We start from the raw sequence: 20,871 nt of genomic DNA on the forward strand, positions 1-20,871 counted from the left end.
AAATAAAAAGTACAGTTTTTTTGTTTATTCTTTTAGTTGACACAACTATGAGGTCAAAAGCATGAAGAAACCCCCCTATCCAGTAAACCCTTGATCTTCTTGCCAAGAGAAGAGATATAGCAGCCAAGAGCAGCACCAGTTCAGAATATAAACTCATTTGCAAGATTGCGCAGAGAAGGATGGTTAAAGGTTATGAGGGGTAATACCTCCCATGAAGTAGGAGGAAAAATAAGCTTAGATATAACTTGAGTTAAGGCAAGATCGTTCTGAGAGCATTTAAGAATAAAACCAGAGGGATAACCATGACAAAAAGAAGAGAAAACATCTGTCAAAATAAATCATTTTCTCCTTTACTGAAAGTGAGTCCATTGGGCTCTGATTATTAATATTGAACAAGGCATAAAACATGACATGCTTGCCAAAGGCATTTGCCACTATCATGCTTTAGTGCAAAGTCCAAGGTAAGGAAAGATTCTTTGTAGATGTATAGTACTTTAAGGTTTGCAAAGCACTTTGCAGGTGATCTCATTTGATCCTTATAATAACCCTGTGAAGTATGCTATTATTATTCCCATTTTACAGATGAAACTGAGTCAGAAAGTGATTAAGTAGCTTGCCCAGGGTCTTACAACTAATAAGTGTCTTAGGCATGACTCAGACTCATGACTCCTTGACTCCTAGGCCCTACCCCCTACAAATTGTGCCACAGAGCTTTCATGGGGAGAGGCTATGACTGATCCTGTTTTAAGATCACATTGTGCTGACTATATCAGACTGTCAAACCACAGAGCTTCCTAAACAGTACCCATAATCATTAAAAAAGATTTCAGTATAACCATCAACAGGAGAAACTAAGTAAAGGAAGACTGCCTGTCATGCAGATTAGGACATGGAGTTGGATGGACAGCCCATAAAACTATGTATTCTTAGTCATGAATAGCTCTCCCTAGTACCAGACTTAGTTTTTTTTTTTTGCTTCTTTTTTTCATCCACACCCCCACCCCTACAGGTGTGTCTCACTCTGACAGCCAAGCGAATGGCCCGGAAGAACTGTCTGGTAAAGAATCTTGAGGCTGTGGAGACCTTGGGATCGACCTCCACCATCTGCTCAGACAAGACAGGCACCCTCACCCAGAACCGGATGACTGTGGCCCACATGTGGTTTGACAACCAGATTCATGAAGCTGATACCACAGAAGACCAGTCTGGTGATACAATTGCTGGGACATTCACTGGCTGGGAGTGTTGGGAACTGGGAGGAAGTTGAAGGCACTAGGAAGAAATGGGTAGGGGGTAAGGAAGAAGATAAAATAGAGGACTATTCAGGTGAGGGGCATGGAAGAGGGGAGCCTAGTTCATGGCTCTCCTATATGTTTATCTAGGGTACCATAGGGTGAAGTGGAAAGATCTCTGGACTTAAGAGTCAGGAGACCAGGGAAGGGTGTGAAATAACATCTCCTCAACTAAATGTGTGATCTATGAAGCCCTGGACAAGTTATTGAACCTGCTTTGAACTTGTTTCCTAATCTGTAAAATGGTGACATCAATACTTGCACTCCCATGGTCACCAGGCCTCTATGAGATTCATATGAAAATGAGCACTTTATAAAGATGATACAGAATGCTATATGAACATAAGCCATTGTTGTTATCATCTTCATCATCACCAGGCGCCACATTTGACAAACGCTCCCCAACCTGGACCGCCTTGTCTCGAATAGCTGGCCTCTGCAACCGCGCAGTCTTCAAGGCTGGGCAGGAGAACATCTCTGTATCTAAGGTAAAGGGAGCCAAGATTGAGGGTGGAAAGAGGATGTCAGGATTTTGGTGATGACTGTTACTTTCAAAAGGCTTCCCTTATCCTTGAAACCCCACCATGGTTTCTCCCAGCCCCCCTACTTTTATGATTTGTCCCTCCTCTCCCCATCAGTGAGGTCTCTGTGCTTATTCTATGACCACGACGACTCCATGCCCCCCTCCCCCAGACCAACCCCTAACAAACCCCATGCAACAGCAACTCCTGTTTTGGCAGAGGGACACGGCTGGTGATGCCTCTGAGTCTGCTCTGCTCAAGTGTATTGAGCTCTCATGTGGCTCTGTCAGGAAGATGAGGGAGAGGAACCCCAAAGTGGCTGAAATCCCCTTCAACTCTACCAACAAGTACCAGGTACAGAGATGGTCCCAAAATGACACAGGAGAGAGGGATGGGAAAAATGCAGGGAGGACAGGCGAGTGAAAATAGCTTTTATCTCCACCAGGAAACAAGCACCATCAATAATTTATAAAGATCTGTGGGCTGAATTGTGTGTCAAGGCTCTAGGGAGAAGAACACTTTTAGAGTAAGATGGGATTCCTGCCCTTAAGGACCTCACAGTTTAGAACAGAGTTAAGATGCAGATAATGAAATTTTTTAATAGGAAGCATAGATATTGTTCATATATAATATTAGATGGTAAATTGTAAAAAAGATATTTAAAAAGTTCATTGCATGGTAGGAGGGGTAAAGTATTTGTTAGGGACGGAAGCAAATATTCACCCCCTTCTGCCTTGTATCTTGGAGACTACAAGGCTCACTCAGCCCCAATCCCATCCTCCCATCCCATGATAGTCCTCCAGAGGAAGGTATCAAAAGGAGCATTAGACTTCTGGTCAGAAGAGAGATGGCTTCAGACCTCAACTCTAATATTTACTTGCTATGGACCCTGGACAAATCATTTGTCCTTTCTGGTTCTCAGTTCCCTCATTTGTAAAACAAAAATAATAGTATGGGGCGGCTAGGTAGCACAGCGAGTAAGAGCACTGGCTCAAGTATTGGGATGACCTGGGGATCGAATCCAGGCTCAGACACTTAGCATCCACCCAGAAACACCTGGCCGTGTAACCTTGAGCAAATTACTTACCCCCAATTGCTTAGGGGCAGCCAGGTGGCTCAGTGAGCAAGAGCACCAGCCCCAGTATCAGTATGACCTGGGGATCAAATCCGGGCTCAGATACTTAGAACCACACCCAGAAATAACTGGCTGTGTAACCTTGAGCAAGTTACTTAACCCTGATTGCTTTAAAATAAATAAATAAAAATAGTATCTGCATTCTCTAAATCCTGGCATTTTTGTGTTGTGGGAAAATTGCTTTGTAGACTTTAAAGTATCATAAAAACGTAAATTGTTATCTCTATCCTGGACACTGTCCTCATTTCTTCTTATAATAATAGCTGATACTTCTCTAACACTTTACAGCTTACAAAATACTTTTCTCACAATAACTCTGTGAAGTAGTTTAAAATAACATAGTAAAATAGCGCTTTTAGATTTAAATGTACTATTATTCCCATTTCACAGGTGGGAAAACTGAGATGGAGTCACATGACTCCCTGTGAGGGCATGGAATCATGAAAAAAAAAAAAGAGCAGGGGATTTGGAGTCAGAGGATTTGGATTTGAATCCTGGCTCTCCCATTAACTACTTGAATTTCCTCATCACCAGAGTGAAGGGATTGCAACTAGATTCCCTCTAAGGTCCCTGGCAGCTCTAAATATCTTATAGTCCTCTGCTCACACAGCAAGGGAATGGTGTAATGGTTCTAAAGTGGGAGGGCCTGTATTCAAATCCAGCTTATTATGATGCTTGATATTTGATTGCCCCCTGGGCAAGTCAGTTAGCTTCCTTTGATCTGTTTTCTCATCTATAAAATGAGTGTACTGTATTGGCTTCCAAGTCCCCTGCTAGCTGGAGACACATGATCCTATAGTCCTAAATGCTGTGTCTTCTGATTTTAAGTCCACTCTACCAAGTTGCCCCTGCCCCCAGTCTTCCATTTTCCCATTGATTTTGCCTGCCATTGCCATTGCCTCCTCCGCCCTCCCTGACATTGCCTCTATCCTCTCCCCAGCTATCCATCCATGAACGGGAAGACAGTCCCCAGAGCCATGTGCTAGTGATGAAAGGGGCTCCAGAGAGGATCCTGGACCGATGCTCCTCCATCCTTGTCCAGGGCAAGGAGATTCCTCTGGACAAGGAGATGCAGGATGCCTTCCAAAATGCCTACATGGAGCTGGGAGGACTGGGGGAGCGTGTGCTCGGTGAGGGACCAAGAGGACTTGGGGATCAAGGGAGATGGGACTCAGAAAGGGATTAGGGAACCTCTCTCTTGGTATCATTGAGTAGAACCTGCTTGTAGCCTGTATGTATTCCGAGCTGTCAACCTATTATCCCTCATACCTCCCTTTCCCCTCTTCCCAGGATTTTGCCACCTCAACCTACCCTCTGCAAAATTCCCTCGGGGTTTCAAGTTTGACACAGATGAGCTGAACTTTCCCACAGAGAAGCTCTGCTTTGTGGGACTCATGTCCATGATTGACCCTCCCCGGGCTGCTGTGCCTGATGCTGTGGGCAAGTGCCGAAGTGCAGGGATCAAGGTACCAGTCCCCTCCCCCTCCTTCCTCCATCCCCTTCCCCTCCTTTTTCCTTCCTCTTTCTTTTCCCCCTCCCCTCCTCCTTCCTCTTCTTTTCCCTTCTCTTTTTTTCTTCTTTCATTCTTCCCTTAGAACCAAAGATCTTGAGATCACTGCATTGAGAAATTCAAGATCATTGTATTAGAGACATACTCACTACTCCTAGCCATTCTCCAAGCTTTGAGTGCTTGTGCTCTCCCCACAGAGGTAATGGAATCACTCCCATAGAAGAACCTTCCTAGAGGAGGTCCTCACAAACAGCTTGTACATAATCTGGGAAGCTATAGATGCACAGGCCGGGGGGTATCCACTGCTGGGTTGGCTCTCTATGCCCCCCAAATCAAGCTTCACTCTAGGAGTAAACCAACCCCTTGGGAGTCTATGTCTGGACTAGCCTATAGACTGTGGAGTATTGGCATCAAAACATCCCCTTGTTCATTCTCACTGACCACTACTATTTCCTCTTTTCATACACTTTTCCTAAAATCACTCAGACCATACTAACTGCAAGTATTTTATTCATCACACACTCTGTACTCTACTCTTGACATATTCAGTCCCAATCATCCAGGAGCCAAATCTCCTACTATCATGCCAAAAATTATCACCACCACCAAAGAAACATTTTAGTTCCCTAAATAGCCAGGGAGTTTGAAGGATTTACTATCAGTGGCAAGCAGCTATGTGCCCCCATGCTGCCTTCCCTGCACCACTCTCTGCTTTTCAACCAGCATGTACCCCAAGTCTGCTCTGGGGTTAAGCCCTTTGGTTGTTCCTCTCTGCAGCTGAAAGGAGGCTCTGTCCTTCCATGAAAAGAGCACTGACTGGGTGGCTAGGTGGTGCAGTGAATAGGGCACCTGCCCTGGAGTGAGGAAGACCTGAGTTCAAATCCTGCCTCAGACATTTAACACTAGCCGTGTGACCTTGGGCAAGTCACTTAACTCCAATTGCCCTGCTTTCCCCCCTCCAAAAAGCAAAAAATTTCAAAAAAAGTCAGAGAACTAGAACCTATCTCTGATTCTTACTACTTTTATAAGCAGAGGCAAGTTACTTAAATTTCTTGGCTTTCAAATTTGACTGTAAAATGAGAGGATTGGTCTCAATGGACTCTGAGGTCCCTTCCAGCTTTAGATAGAGAGATGGAATAGTATAATGGATAGACAGATGAATTGGAGTCAGAAAGATCTGGGTTCTAATTCTGCCTCCGATACATATTATCTGTGTGGGCAAGGCAATTAACCTCTCTGTAGCTCAGTTTCTTCATTTGTAAAATGAAGAGATTGATTATAAGGACTCCTAAGTTCCTTTTCAATTTTATATCTATTATTTTAGTCTCTATTATCCCTTGATCCTCCTGCAGAAAGTTAACCTTTGGGGCAGCTAGGTGGTACAGTGAATAGAGCAATGGCCTTGGAGTCAGGAGGACCTGAGTTCAAATACAGCCTCAGACACTTAATACTTACTAGCCATGTGACCTTGGGCAAGTCACTTAACCACAAATGCCCTGCCTTCCCCCCTCCAAAAAGCAGAAAGAAAGAAAGTTAACCCTTGCCTTTGTGTTCTCACTCCAATAAATCCCTTTTATTTAATGATTTTTTTTCTGAACCCTCTCCATCTCCACCACAACTTACTGTGTAAACTATATTTAGAGCAAGAAAGGATCTCAGGTACCTTTCTCTCTGCTTATAAACAAACATTACATGAAGAAATAGGAAGCTAAGCCAGGAAATAACCAGTCAGATTCAATATGATCAGAATTGAATACAGCTCTCCCTGAATCTCTAGATCTTCTTGGAATCTCTTCCTTTTCTACTCTGGATTTGACCTCCACTTCTTAGTAGTCCGAAACCATTGGGGTGAGGCCCCTTCCACATTTTTCTTCCAAAGTCCCTGGCCTTTGTTTAGCCCAGTTATAAAATCCTCTTCTTTTCTCTTATTCAGTGAAGACATAGGTTGGGCTTTTCAAAAAGACTTTAATAGCATTTATGGGGAAACTAAATTTACCAGAATATGGCGGGAAGTGCTCTAAAATTCCATCATCATCATTGCCATCATCACCATCATCACCATCATCATTATCATCATAACAGCTTGCATTCATATATTGCTTTCAAGTTTGCAAAGCATCTTACATTTGCTATCTTGTTTAATTCTCCCAACAACTCTGTGCAAAAAACTCTGTGTAATATAATGATCCCTATTTTATAGATAAAGGAACCAAGCTTCCCAGAGACTTAGTCACTTGGTTACATGGTTAGTAAGTGATGAGATGAATTCAAACACAGGTCTTCTGGCTTCAAGTCTAGTTCTCTACCATGTATAATAAGGTCCAGGACACAAATGAAGGTTCCTAGACTCACACAGATCTTGGGAATTACTTTCTTTAGCAGCTAAGATGGAAAAGTTTGAGAAAGACAAAAGACAATTAAATCAGCTATTTCTTGCTTGCATCAAATCCAGATCCCTTAGTGTAGAGATTGCTTATACTTCTTTATTCCTTATTCATCCATCAAGGCAAACCTATGACTTATCTCCTCTCTGTGTCTCACATTGCCTGACACCTGTGAACTTCTATGTGTAGAAACCACAGTATCTCCTTGGGTTCACCAGCTCCATATCCCTTTGGATTCCATCTTCATGACTGAATGTGCTGGATCTCTTCTAGCTGGAGTGTGGCATTGTGAATATAGCACTAACCAGAGAGTCAGGAAAATCTTCATTCAAATCCTACCTCTGAGACCTATTTTACCAGTTATGTGGACATAGGTAAATCACTTAACCTCTCTGAGTCTCAGTTTCTCTGTCTGTAAAATGAGGATTATAATACCTGGGTTACCTTTCCTATTCTCTATGATCTTTCAGAAAGCAGCTCAACCATCACATTTATCAGTTCTTTCAACACCTGAGGATGCAGTTCTATGGCGTTGTAAGGGTGGGTGGTTATGAGGCTTAAATGAGATAATTGTATGCAAAGTGCTTTGCAAATTGCAAAATGTTGTATGAATGTCAACTGTTATTACTGTCTGCCCTAGGGAATAATATATTTATATTTATGTAGCATTTACACATATATAAAGCACTTTATGATTACAAAATACTCTTAGATATGTATACATACACATTATATATATGTATATTATGTATATATGTATGCTTATGTGTGAATTTGTGTATATATGTGTGTATATCTATAGCATATGTATGCACTTGTATATACTTTTTGTATACTTATGTATATACATAGTATATGTATGCACATATATACATATACATAGTACATGTACACACATACAGATATGTATAGTATGTAGTGTATATCTCTAAATTGTGTATGTGTGTATTGTATGCATATTTGTGTGTGTATAATCTCATTTGATCCATGTATTAATACTATGAGATAGTCAAGGTCAGTATTATATCTTCATTTCATAAATGAGAAAACTAAAGCAGAAAGAAGTGAAGTGAGAGGCACTACATAGTGTCATGAAAAATAGAGGTAGAAGTCCATCATAAAACTCATGGCCTCAAGTGGCAAATAACAAAAATGCACAAAGTCTAGGCATGGAACAGAACTAAGCAGAGCTCTCGATGCAAGGAGTCAAATTGGACATTGTAAGTATTACTGAGACTTGGGGGATGAAATCAGGGACTGGAATAACCCCAAAGAGTGTTATAATGGCTAGAAGGTGGGCTCTAGACTCAGGAAAACCTGGGCTACCTTGGCCATATGCTGGCTATGTGACCACCGGCAAGTCGCTTAACCTTTCATCTGCCTAAGTGACTCTGTAAGCTGCCAATCTATATCAATAAAGTTTTTTGGGGGGAGGGGAGGCTGCTAGGTGGTGCAGTGAATAGAATACCGGACCTGGAGTCAGAAGGACCTGAGTTCAAATCCGACCTTAGACACTTAATACACTTAACACTTACTAGCTGTGTGACCTTGGGCAAGTCACTTAACCCCAATTGCCCTGCCTTCCCCCCTCAAGAAAATAAAAAAAAAGAAAGAAAGAACAAAAGTTTTCTCACCAGGAATTCTCCAAACCATTGTGATGACAAGTCTGGAGCAAAAAGGGTGCACCATAGACAAAAGAAAAAGGAGAGGTGAAAAGAGAGAGGACATTGGAATATTAAGGAGACATATTCGAGTGAGGAAATCTAAGAAATAGAGAGGAGAAGCATGATAGAGAGTAAAGGCAGATGGAGGGAGGAACAAAAAAATGTTATCATCTGATCACCCGAACAGAAAGAGGAATTCAGGAAAGAGATCACAAGGCTACCAGAGATGCGTGATCAAACAGTAATGGGGGCCTTCCATTATCCAGACATATTTGAAGGTGTGTGGGTGTGGGGTGTGACAAAAATCAGTGTAGCTGATACTTTGATGTGCCTTAATGATAATTCCATCCTTAGCAAAAGGTAGAGGCATTTTTAAAAAGGGAAAATGTATTCTAGGTTCGATTCTCACTAATAAGAAGTAACTTGTTGCTGGGGCAGAAATATTGGGAAACTTGGGAGGTTGGGAGCAGTAAGCATTCAGGCTTAGAGTTTGTGACAGAAAAGGAGAAAGGCTGTCATGTTCTGTTATGCACCCTACATTATGGGAGAACTTATTTCAAAGGGACCAGAGGAGCAATAGTTAGGATTCCATTAACTAAAATTTCTCAAGGGAAATCAACACAAAAGGGATAGGAAACTTTCAAGAATGAAATTCTGAAGATACAAAAAGAAAGTATTATAATGAAGAAGAAAAAGAGGAGCTGTTCAAAGAGAGTGATGGTGGATGCGTAGGGAATTCATCAACCAATCTGGATTTTTAAAGGGCACATATAGAAGGTATAGGCACGGGCAAATAACAGAGGGCAGATACAAAAGCCTGTCACAGTACTCTAAGATCAGTATCAGAAATGCGAAATGAATGGATTTCAAAATAAAGTGAGGCCAGTGAGGAAAGCTAAGAACAAAATAAGGGGGCAGATTTGATTTATATTGGGCAAAAGAGGAGGATTACAGAACGGAAGGGACTGCTGCTCCGTCCGAATGAGACAATAATAACTCTTGGCAGAGAGAAGGCAGAGCTACTCAGTTTTCATTTTGTTTGTTTTCTTTGCCAAGAAGAATAATCTTTGGACTAGGAAAAACAAAACTAAAAATGGCTAATAGGGAATTGATAGCCAAAATATTTCATGAGATAGGCAGAGAGTTCCTAGGTATACTTGATCAAATCAGATGCAATTTATAAAGAACTTAGTACAGTGCCTGGCACATAGTAGGAGCTTAATAAATATTTGTTTCCTTCCTTCCTTTATGAATGAATGAAGGCCCCAATGAACTACATTCTTGGAAAGATCTGGCAGGTGTGATTATCGAGTTTTTGTTGTTGTTTAGTCATTTTTCAATTGTGTCCAACTCTTTGTGATTCCATTTGGGGTTTTCTTGGCAGAGATACTGGCATGGTTTGCCATTTCCTTTTCCAGATCACTTTATAGATGAGGAAACTGAAGCAAATGAGGTTAAATGACTTGCCCAAGGTCACAAAACTATTAAGTGCCTGAGCTCAGATTTGAACTCAGATCTTCCTGACTCCTGATCAGTCCTGGCATTCTATCCACTGTGCCCCCTAGCTACCCTAAATTATATTGAGATATTTTTAGTGATATTTTGAAGATCATGGAGAATAAGAAAGATATCCCAGGATTGGAGAAAGACAAGTATCACAATAAAAAAAGAAGTGGAATCTCCAAACTAGAGTCTAGAGAACTTGAACTTAATTCTTGAAATAATTTTAGGGTGTGTTATTAAAAAGATGGTTAGTGAACTATAACTAGGAAAGGAAGTAGGGATCCCAAAGAGTCAACATGGTCTCCTTAGAAACAAATCATGCCAGGCTAATGTAATTTCCTTTTTTTGGACAGTATTACTAAACTGGTCAATCAGGGAAATGCTATAATAGATATAAGGAATATCTAAAAATGGGAGCCAGGTGGAATAGTGGCTAGAGTGCACGGCCAAAAGGCAGGAAGACTCATCTTCCTGAGTTCAAATCCAGCCTCAGACACTTACTAGCTGTGTGTCCCTGGGAAAGTCACTTTACCTTGTTTGCCTCAGTTTCCTCATCTGTAAAATGAGCTGGGAAATGAAATAACCACTCCAGTATCTTTGCCAAAGAAAACCTCAAATGGGGTCACAAAGAGTTGGACAAGACTGAACAACAAATATCTAAAAGCTTTTAGCAAAGCATTTAATAGGCTATTTTTGTTGAAAGGAGACCTTTACAATCTACTTGTGCTACTTAACATTTTTAGTTATGATTTAAGGGTGTATATAACATGCTTATCAAATCTACAGGTAACACAAAACTGGAAGGCTTGGAAAACATAACAGATGGCATATCTATTATGGCCAAAAAATTTCAACAGGCTAGAAGAGAAGCAAATTGCTTCCAGAAGCCTACTTTTGTATGACCCACAAGCTAAGAATGGTTTTTTACATTTCAAAATAAACTTTAATTGTATTTAAAAATGTAAAAAAAAAATTCTTAGTTAGCAAGCCATATAAAAACAGGCAGCAAGCCAAATTAGGCTCTCTAGCAGTGGTTTGCTGACCCCTGGGCTAGAGCATTGGGTTGAATCAAACAGTATGAAACTTATTAGGGATAAAGTAAAGTCTTAAGCTTGAGTTCAAAAAAAATCCATTTTCACAAGTACAAGATAGAGGAGGTATGGTTAGATAACAGTTCATCTAAAAAAAAATAGGAATTTCAGTGGACTGCAAGCTCATTATGAGTCAGCTGTGTGATGTAGCAGCCAAAAAACTGTGATCTTGGGCTGTATTAAAAGAGCTATATCTCCAGGAATAGAGGAAATGGTCCCACTGCCATCCATCCTGGTCAGACTTCTTTTGGAATGTTGTGATAAACTGGAGAATGTCCAGATGATAGCAACCATGAGAATGAAGGCCCATATGAGTTCATGCCATATGAACATAGGTCAAAAGAACAAGAGATGTTTAGGGAAGAGAAGACTAGAAGAAGAAATTTAATAATTGGCTCCAGGTATTTGAAGGGCTGACACAGAAGGGAAATTAGACTTATTTTGTTTGTCCCCAAAGGGAAGAATTGGGGGTAGTCGGTGCAAGTAGCAATAAGGCAAATATAGGTTTGATATAAGGACATACATTTTTAATTTTTAATAGCATTTTATTTTTTCAAATTACACATAAAGACAATTTCAACATTCATTTTTGAAAGATTTTGAGTTCCAAATTTTTCTCCCTCCACAAGGCAGCAAGAATCTCATATAGGTTATACATGTGCAATAAAATGTAAAATATATTTTCACATTAGTCATGTTATGAAAGAAGACACAGGAAAAAAAGGGGGAAAAAACCATAAACAAAAAAAGTAGGAATGTTCTGCTTTGATCTACATTCAGACTCTACTAGTTCTTTTTCTGGATGTGTATAGCATTTTCCACGAGTCAAGGAAATACATTTTGCTGGTAAAGTAGAGTGGGCTGTTTCTGCAGATAATTTATGTAATATGGGAATTGCTTCTTGAATATTGTTAAGTTTATACTTTCCCTATATTAAGGCAACCCTGTGTTTCTTGTTTAAATTCAACCTCTTTATGATATGTTGTTTTAACTTCTTTGCTAGTAATTTATTTTAAATTTTTGCATGTATGTTCTTTAGGGGCATTGGTTTACAATTTTCTTTTTCTGTTTTGATTCTCCATAGTTTATATATCAAGACCATATCTGTGTCATAGAAGGGATTTGATAGGATGTCTTCTTAATCTGTAAATGTAATGTAAACACAAAATATGTTAATAAAACTTTAAAAATAAAAACAATAATAATAATATTTTAAAAGTAGGCTGAACTGTCCTGAGAGGAAGTAGGATCTCTCTTTGGAGGTTATTGAGCAAAAAACGGATGACCACTTCTTAGCAATATTAGAGAGAGAATTCTTTTGCAGCGATGGGTTGTACTAGATCCTTTTCAACTCTGAAGTTGTATGTGTGTGTGTTTTTATTTGTAGTGTGTGTGTATATTTGGTGTGTATGTATGTTTAAGTATATGTGAAGGGGGGCGGCATTTGTGTTCTATGGGAAAAGCACTGAATTGAGAGACAGGAGAGACCTAGGTTTGAGCTCCAGCTCTGACACTAACTGTCTTCATGATCTTTCTGAGCTTTGATTTTGTCATGTGTTCGATGAGAATGTTGATATTTATGATCTCAACCTCGCAGGCTTGTGAGGAAACCTTTTTAAGGTTTTTGTGGTGGGAAGGAAGAGCAGAACAGGACTGGCCCCTCATTTCATTGGTATGGCTTTTGCTGTTCAGGTGTTTTCAATTGTGTCTTCATGACCCCATTTGTGGTTTTCTTGGCAGAGATACTGGTGTGGTTTGCCATTTCTTTCTCCAGCTCATTTTGCAGATGAGGAAACTGAGGCAAACAGGGTTAGATGACTTACCCAGGGTCACACAGCTGGGAAGTGTCTGAGGCCATTTTGAACTCAGGTCCTCCTGATCCCAGCCTCAGTGTGCCACCTACATTCATTGTGCCACCTATGTGACCCCTGACAGTTTTAAAATGTAATATTACCTAAGGTCTATTTTTGTTTTTATTTCTTTTATTAAATATTTTCCAGTTATATTTTAATTTTATTCCTGCTGCACTTGGGAGTGTAGTGGGTTACAGGCAGCCAGCAGGCTCCATAATCATGTACCACCCTCAATTTTAAACTTTAAAGTACATAGACTTTCAGAATCTGGCAAATCCTTAGAGAAGATTTTGTCCAATTCCCTCATTTCAAGGATGAGGAGGTTGAGGTCTCTGAGGGGTATATACCTTGCCCAATACATACGGCTCATCATACAGCTAGTGAACCTCAATCTGGATTATAAATCGGGTCTCCTGACTCGCATTTCAGTATTTTTTCTACCATACAGAGCTACCAGGGTCACATGTCTAGTAAGTGATAGGAACCAGACTAGACTCTGTCTTAGTACAGTGCTCTTCTGTTCCCTACATTGAGCCTCCTTTTCTGGGACTCAAATGAACTTGGTAGCATCTTCCCTATCTCTTCTTTCTTCTCCCTCTAGGTGATCATGGTGACCGGGGACCATCCCATCACAGCAAAAGCTATCGCCAAGGGTGTGGGCATCATCTCAGAGGGGAATGAGACAGTAGAGGACATTGCTGCCCGGCTAAATATCCCTGTCAGCCAGGTCAATCCCAGGTGAGACCCCTTTTGGATTCCCCTGACCAGGAACATGCTAGAAATGGCTGAACTGAGGACAAAGTGTTAAATTTTCAGTGTGAACACTCACACCTTGGAAACTGACAAACATTACAAATCAGGGCTTGATTTTTTTGTTTTGTTGGTTGTCTAGACATAAGAAAGTGTTGGAGAAAATGAACAGATTAAACTTAAAAGTGTGTCCTGCATACATTTTTTTTCTCCTGGAGAGCCCAATTGTTAAACATTTACCAGCACGCCATTGTTCCTGACCAAATGCCATCTTTATCTGCTACACTGGATGGATACCTCTCCCATTCTATACTATTACTCAGAATTGAGTACTCCATTGTGGGGCTCATAGAGCACATCCCTGGGACCTCTAAAGTCCCTTTGTCTGACCTATGAGTGACTTGCTTTGACTGCCTTAGTTCCTTCCTGCTAAGGTTCTGAATCTTCTTGGTGGGCACCTGCTCCTTCCCCAAAGGACAGTCCCTGTGAGGAAATGAAAAAGCTGAATTCCAGAGAGTAGCAGGACATGAGAACTGAGGAATGAAGGCAGCTAATGTCTGGGACATGGGGAGAAAGGTCAGCCAAATTGTATGTTGTTCCCTAACCAATCCAGGGAAGCCAAGGCCTGTGTGGTCCATGGGTCCGACCTCAAGGACATGACATCAGAGCAGCTGGATGAGATCCTTAAGAACCACACAGAGATTGTCTTTGCTCGGACTTCTCCACAGCAGAAGCTCATCATTGTGGAGGGATGTCAAAGACAGGTGGGAAAGCTGAACACAGTGAGGCAGGGCAGACTTCTTGGCCATCAGGGATGAATAAAAGGCCTGTTAGACATATAAGACGGGAGAAGTGGGTCCAGGAGACAAGGAATAACTAGGATGAGGGACCATGATGCCTCTCCAGGAGCATTCTTCAAGTATTTTAAAGAGAGATGAGACTTTTGTTCTGTTTGGTCATGGAGGAGAGAACTAGTAGCAATAGGCACAAGGTACATTTAAGCATCACATCAGACTAGACTGTCTGAATTATAACGGCTACCTTGAGAGGAAGTGGATTCCTCATGGCTAGAATTCTTCAAACAAACCCTTTTCTAGGATGTGATGGGGGGATTGAAGAGAGGCAACAAGGGGTGTAGTGGAGAGGGCACTGAATCTGAATTCAGAAAGACCTGTGCGCCTCATTTTCCTTTTGGCGGGATGGTAGTTGTACTTGGCCTCCAAGATCCTGTCCAGTCCTAACGATATGATCCCATGATTCTTGTTACAAGATGGGTTAGAACAGATGCCCTCTGAGGTTCCTTCTGACTCTGGGATCCTAAGGCTTGGCCTCTGCCTCTGATATGTTTTTTCATCAGGGTGCCATTGTGGCAGTGACTGGTGATGGTGTGAATGATTCTCCTGCGCTGAAGAAGGCTGACATTGGCATTGCCATGGGCATCTCTGGCTCTGATGTCTCCAAGCAGGCAGCTGATATGATCTTACTAGATGACAACTTCGCTTCCATTGTCACTGGTGTGGAGGAGGGTGAGTAGGCTGCCCATGGCTATACTCCAGTACATTCTTGGCACATTTATCCTTGTTGAGTCAGATGCCAAACAGCCATCAGGAAAACATTCTTCACTAAGATCTCACACCAAAGGCTGGAGTGAAGGGTGGAAGTCTAGATTCCTATTCTCCTTATACTGTCTTCTTCCTGACACTTCATTCCAGTTTAAATCCTCTGCTCTTTCAGCCAAGATTGTGGGATTACACTATACATAAGAGCTGGACCTGGAGAGACCTTAGAAGTTTTGTCCAATCTCTTCATTTTACAGAAGAGGAATTTGAGGCCCAGAGAGATCAAATGTCTGAAGCACCATAAGCAGTAAAAACCCAGAGCTAGTATTGGAACCTAGACTTCTGATTTCAAATCCAGAGGTCTTTTCACTACATCATAAACATCCAGTAGTTCAGGTAGCTAATTTATTCCAGCAGTTATTCTGACTCTGGAGTTCAGACTCAGAAGTTCTCCTCAACTTCAAGGTTTTGCTCTTTCAGGAGAGTGATAAAAAAACACGAGTCATATAGGGAAAATAGAGACATAGAACCAGAGAGATGGTCACTGATAAGAGTCTTCTTTCTCTCACTCACACTCTGCTGGCCCTGGCCTTGTGCAGGCCTCTTCTCAGTGTTCTCCTGTTCCCTCATTGACTATTAAACCACAATGCAAGGGTCTGGCCTACTTCAGGGAGTGGTATGAGAGGGAGGGGTGGTCCCTCTAATATCCCTGATGCTCTAAGGACCTACCCACAGGCCGCCTGATCTTTGACAACCTGAAGAAGTCCATTGCCTATACTCTGACCAGCAATATCCCAGAGATTACCCCTTTTCTGCTCTTTATCATTGCCAACATTCCCCTGCCTCTGGGCACTGTGACGATCCTTTGCATTGACTTGGGCACTGATATGGTAAGTCCAGAGATGTGGCTGGGGGAAAACAGGGTATGAAGGAGTTATCAAGGTGAGGGGTTGGGGAGGGGGGAACCTAGGGCAACTAACTGGCCCAACTATAACTCCTGTCTGGTAGAAGGAACACTTAGTCTAAGAATTTTACCCAGGAGTTGCTTCATATCTCTCCATCAATCTTAAAATTCCACAGGGAATTATTATTATTGAAGCCACCAGACTATAAGCTCAATAAGGGCAAGGACCCTGCTCATCTAAACTTTACATCTCCCCCAGTGCCTAACATACCATTCTGTATACAGTAGGTACTTAATAAAAGTTGGTTGAATTAAATTCCTATCTCCTCCCCAACCCACACTCCCTTTCTTCTCTATTCAACTTCCATTCAAATTCCATACTCCAGGTACCAGCTATCTCCTTGGCATATGAGGCAGCTGAAAGTGACATCATGAAACGCCAGCCTCGGAACCCACAGACAGACAAGCTGGTGAATGAGAGGCTCATCAGTATGGCCTATGGTCAAATTGGTGAGGTTCAAGGGGACTCATTGCCTCAGAATGGGATTAGAGTGTCATAGGATCAAAGATCTTTGGAAAGGACCTCAAAGGCCATCTAATCCAACCTCATTTTATAATTGAGGAAACTGAGACCATGACCAAACTTAACCCATGAAGGTTAAGGGTCTTGGTCATGTTCATACAGGTAGTGTCAGATGCAGGATTTGAACCCAGGCTTTCTGACTATGGTACTGGTGCTTTTTGTACAGTGCAGCTCTGGCTGTTTTTCCCAATATTTGAGAAGGTTAAGCTCTCAAAATTGGCTCAAGACAGGACCCAGTTAAGTACTGAACCTGTCCTCAGTCCGGTTGTGTCTTGTTTCCTTTCTCTAACTCATTCCCTACTCCTGTATCTCTCACCACTCACAGGGATGATTCAGGCACTGGGTGGCTTTTTTACCTACTTTGTGATCCTGGCGGAGAATGGTTTCCTGCCCTCACGGCTCCTTGGCATCCGACTGGATTGGGATGATCGCTCCAAGAATGACCTGGAGGATAGCTATGGACAGGAGTGGGTGAGTGATAAGGCAATAGCACTTGTCAGGGGATGAGAGATTTGAGCGACACTGACTGGATACTGGTGGTTTGAACAGGTATCCCCTTGGCCTGGCTTTTTCCTCTGTCTCTCCTCATTCTGATCCTAATTCTTGACTCCATCATCCACTCTGTCTCCATTCTCATGCCTAACTCTGCTCCTTCTTCTGACACCAATCTTCTTTTTGACTAAGCTTTCCTTCCTGACAGAGCCCTTCCCTTTTCCATTTGACCCTCCTTTCTGACTAATCCTTCATTTCTGACTGAGCTCCTATGACTATACTCTCCCTGATAACATTCTTCTTTCTGCTCCCTGACCTTCTCCCTGACTCCATCTTTTCCTCTGACTCCATCCATCTCTATACCTGGATTCACCATTCCCTCTTATGACTTTGACTTCTGTAATTCTACATTCCCCCCTCTGACCACACCTTCTATTCTCACTTTAACGACCCTTCTGTGCCCTTTCTCCAGACCTATGAGCAGCGGAAGGTGGTGGAGTTCACGTGCCACACAGCTTTTTTTGCCAGCATCGTAGTTGTACAATGGGCTGACCTCATCATCTGCAAGACCCGACGTAATTCTGTCTTCCAGCAGGGCATGAAGTGAGCTTCCCACCACAAAGCCCATTTCAGCTCCCCCAGTCCTGGCATGATCCTACAACCCTGATTCACCCTGACCATGCGCTACCTACCCCACCTTCCTCTGTTGGGATCAGGATCAGATTTTAATCACTCATTCCTAGCCACGGTATCATTTGGAGGTGGGGAGGAGGAGGAGGAGGAGAAATTTGGCAGCTTTAATTTGATGCTGGGTGGGTACAAATCTCTGGAGAGTGCCACTCCTATCCTTCCTTCTCCCCCTCCCAACTCCCTTCTGTTCATTCCTCTTCCCTTACTCTACTTCAAAACAACAACAACACATAGACTCATGGAATGTTAGCTCTGGAAAGGACCTTAGAGATCATTTAGTACTGCCCCTCCATGTTACAGATAAGGAAATCAAATCTCAGAGAGAGAGAAAATTATTTGTCCAAGGTCAAAGGTCTAAGCCTTTCCCAGGTAGACCCTAGATAGCAGACTTGACTCGGGATATTTATGTAAACCATATGGTCAAGGAACAAGACATGGTCTCTGGCCTCAGAGAGCTTCCAGATTTGTCTATGGAACAAGACATGATTAGAGAATAAAATAAGACAGTGTGTAATAAAGTACTAATCTGTTGGTGAAATTCAGGAAGATTAGAAGAAAGTAAAATGAAAATATTCTTCAGTTAAAGAAGGCAGATGAGAAAGGGAAAGGAATATGTCTCTTAGAAACATTCTAATTTCTCTGACAAATTCAATAAACATTTTAGTGGTTGCTATATCAAGGCACTGTGCTGGGCCATGAAGATACAAAGATTAAAAAAGATATAGTCCTTGACCTTAAGGAATTAGGTAGAGGGGTGAGAAGAGGGGGAAGAATATAACATATCCAGGAATAAATATAATACAAGGTCAGGTGTGATGGAAGTGTGAGATTCAGACAAAATGTTCAAGGAAAAGGTGAGAAGGAAGAGCTCATTTTCAGCTGGAGGGATCAGGAAAGATGTCACTGAGAAAGTGGTCCCTCCACATAGCCTTGAAGGAAGAGAAGGACTCTGAAAATGAGAAAGGAAGTACATACTCAGCATGAAGGGTAGCCTGCATGAATATATGGGAAGACAAGATGACATCAAGTTTGGTTGACAGCTAGTTTTGGAATTGAGTTCATTAAGGGAATGACCTAGTAAATAGGAAGAGACTGGAGAGAGAGGGAGACCGAGACAGAGAGAGAGAGAAGGAGGGAGAGAAAGAAAATGAGAAGAAGAAAGAGAAGGAAAAGAGAAAAAGAAAGAAGGGGGAGAGAGAGAAGGAAAGAGACAGAGGAGAGAGACAGAGAAAAAAAGAGGAAAGGAATAGGAGAGAGAGAGAGAATGTAAAAATAGTTGTGTAGGCAATATTCCAGAGAAAATGGGATGGAATCAAGAATCAAGGGTACATGTAGGGGAGTTGGCTTTGTTGAAGAGAAGGGCCACAAAGATTAAAGGATAAAGGAGTGGGTCAGGGTGCCAAGAGGTTGTAGTGTACAGAGAAGGGCAGAAGAGGGAGCTCACAGTGAAAAGTCTCCATTTTCTCAGTAAACTGAGCAGTGAAAGGTAAGAGGGATCTGATATGCTATCTTGAGGAGATGGCAGGGTTAAGAGACTTTTTTTAAGGTTAGAGGAGACAGAGCACCAGTTCTGGGGTCAGGAGGACCTGAGATCAAATCTGGCAAATCACTTAACCCCAATTGCCTCCAAGAAAAAAAAAGGGGGGGTTAAAGGAGACGTGTTTATTTATTTATAGACAATGAAGAAGGGGCCAGTAGCTAGGGAGAACCGAAAATGAAAATTAAGAGAGAGACAGAGAGCATGAATGCTGGGGAAGCTATACAGGCAGTAAGGGATGGCATCCCATGTGCAAATGGTGATGTTCACCTCTGAAAAAGAGAAGAGCCATCTCAAGCCCTGAGGTTAGAGCAGAGTAGATAAGGATGGGTAAAGGTGAAGCAAAGTAGATAGGAAGGGAGAAGATTCTTAAGGAACGGCCTCAGTCTTCTCGGTAAAATGAGAGGTGAGGTCATCTGCAGAAAGAGAGGGAGAGAGAGAGAGGGTGGAGTGATGCTCCTGAGGAGAGGAGAAGGTGTTGAACAGCTGCTGTGGGGAGGGTGCTGGGGAATCAGTAAGAGAGGAATTAAAAGGATTGCTGTGAAGTCAGGCTGAAGAGGATGACTGTTAGTAAGCACTTGAAGTCACTGGGACCAGAAAGGAAGGTTTCCTTCTAACTATGGCTTTCTTTGCTAGAAACAAGATCTTGATCTTTGGGCTGCTAGAAGAGACAGCTCTGGCTGCCTTTTTGTCCTACTGTCCAGGCATGGGCTTGGCCCTACGAATGTACCCACTCAAGTGAGTCCCCAGGAGGAGGTGGGGTGAGGCAGTCCTCTACACTGAAGCTGAGGGAATGTGGGTGGGGGGTTGTTCCTGTAATCATAGCCTGGTTTGCTCTGGGTGTCTCTCTTTGCCCATTTCTATGTCTTCACCCCTTATTCTGATCCCACCCTTTCTCCCCCATTCTTTACAGAGTCACATGGTGGTTCTGTGCCGTACCCTATAGTCTCCTCATCTTTATCTATGATGAGGTCCGGAAACTCATTCTGCGGCGCTATCCTGGTGGTGAGTTTCCCCTAAGCCTCAGCAATCCAACTGGTCTCCCAGTCCCCTAACCACACCCCCAAAGTCAGATACCTGCCACTGACTTTCAGTGCCCTCAGACCTAGCCTTCCAGGGGATTTGGGGCACTGTTCTCTTTCTAGGCGTTAGAGCCTGACATCCTGGCCTCGAGTGGTCAGCATTCTTACCCTGAGTGGTGTAGTCGACCGAGGGCTATCCTTGAAATCTACTCTTACCTCTGACACTTAGCTGTTCAACCCTGGTCAAGTCTCACGGACTCAGGTTCCTTGTCCTTAAAACAAAGGGCTTGTACTCAGTGATTTCTAAGGTCCCTTTGGGCTCCAAATCTATCATCCTATGATCCCTGTTTCTCCTAGACTTCTAATCTCTCTCACCTGTAA

At 42.3% G+C, this 20,871-nt stretch overlaps 2 protein-coding genes across 2 annotated transcripts in view; one reads left to right on the forward strand and one right to left on the reverse strand.

The window, feature by feature from the left end:
* TAGLN2 (transgelin 2) overlaps positions 1-20,871 on the reverse strand; it is a 343,906-nt gene that overhangs the window by 282,476 nt on the left and 40,559 nt on the right. The gene's annotated exons all lie outside the window — the stretch shown is intronic.
* ATP1A2 (ATPase Na+/K+ transporting subunit alpha 2) overlaps positions 1-20,871 on the forward strand; it is a 43,507-nt gene that overhangs the window by 20,241 nt on the left and 2,395 nt on the right. Inside the window, exons 9-22 of the mRNA XM_069062873.1 lie at positions 1,010-1,208; positions 1,671-1,780; positions 2,033-2,167; positions 3,889-4,078; positions 4,239-4,414; positions 13,555-13,691; positions 14,317-14,467; positions 15,061-15,229; positions 15,998-16,152; positions 16,553-16,676; positions 17,075-17,220; positions 17,714-17,844; positions 20,105-20,206; positions 20,382-20,473. Coding sequence (XP_068918974.1) covers positions 1,010-1,208; positions 1,671-1,780; positions 2,033-2,167; positions 3,889-4,078; positions 4,239-4,414; positions 13,555-13,691; positions 14,317-14,467; positions 15,061-15,229; positions 15,998-16,152; positions 16,553-16,676; positions 17,075-17,220; positions 17,714-17,844; positions 20,105-20,206; positions 20,382-20,473 — 2,017 coding nt within the window. The remainder of the gene's footprint in view (positions 1-1,009; positions 1,209-1,670; positions 1,781-2,032; positions 2,168-3,888; positions 4,079-4,238; positions 4,415-13,554; positions 13,692-14,316; positions 14,468-15,060; positions 15,230-15,997; positions 16,153-16,552; positions 16,677-17,074; positions 17,221-17,713; positions 17,845-20,104; positions 20,207-20,381; positions 20,474-20,871) is intronic.

This window comes from Petaurus breviceps, unplaced genomic scaffold (genome assembly GCF_028583685.1).
Source record: "Petaurus breviceps papuanus isolate PSGF00001 unplaced genomic scaffold, PetGlider_PUasm1.0 90510, whole genome shotgun sequence".
In the NCBI taxonomy this organism is placed as follows: Eukaryota; Metazoa; Chordata; class Mammalia; order Diprotodontia; family Petauridae; genus Petaurus; species Petaurus breviceps.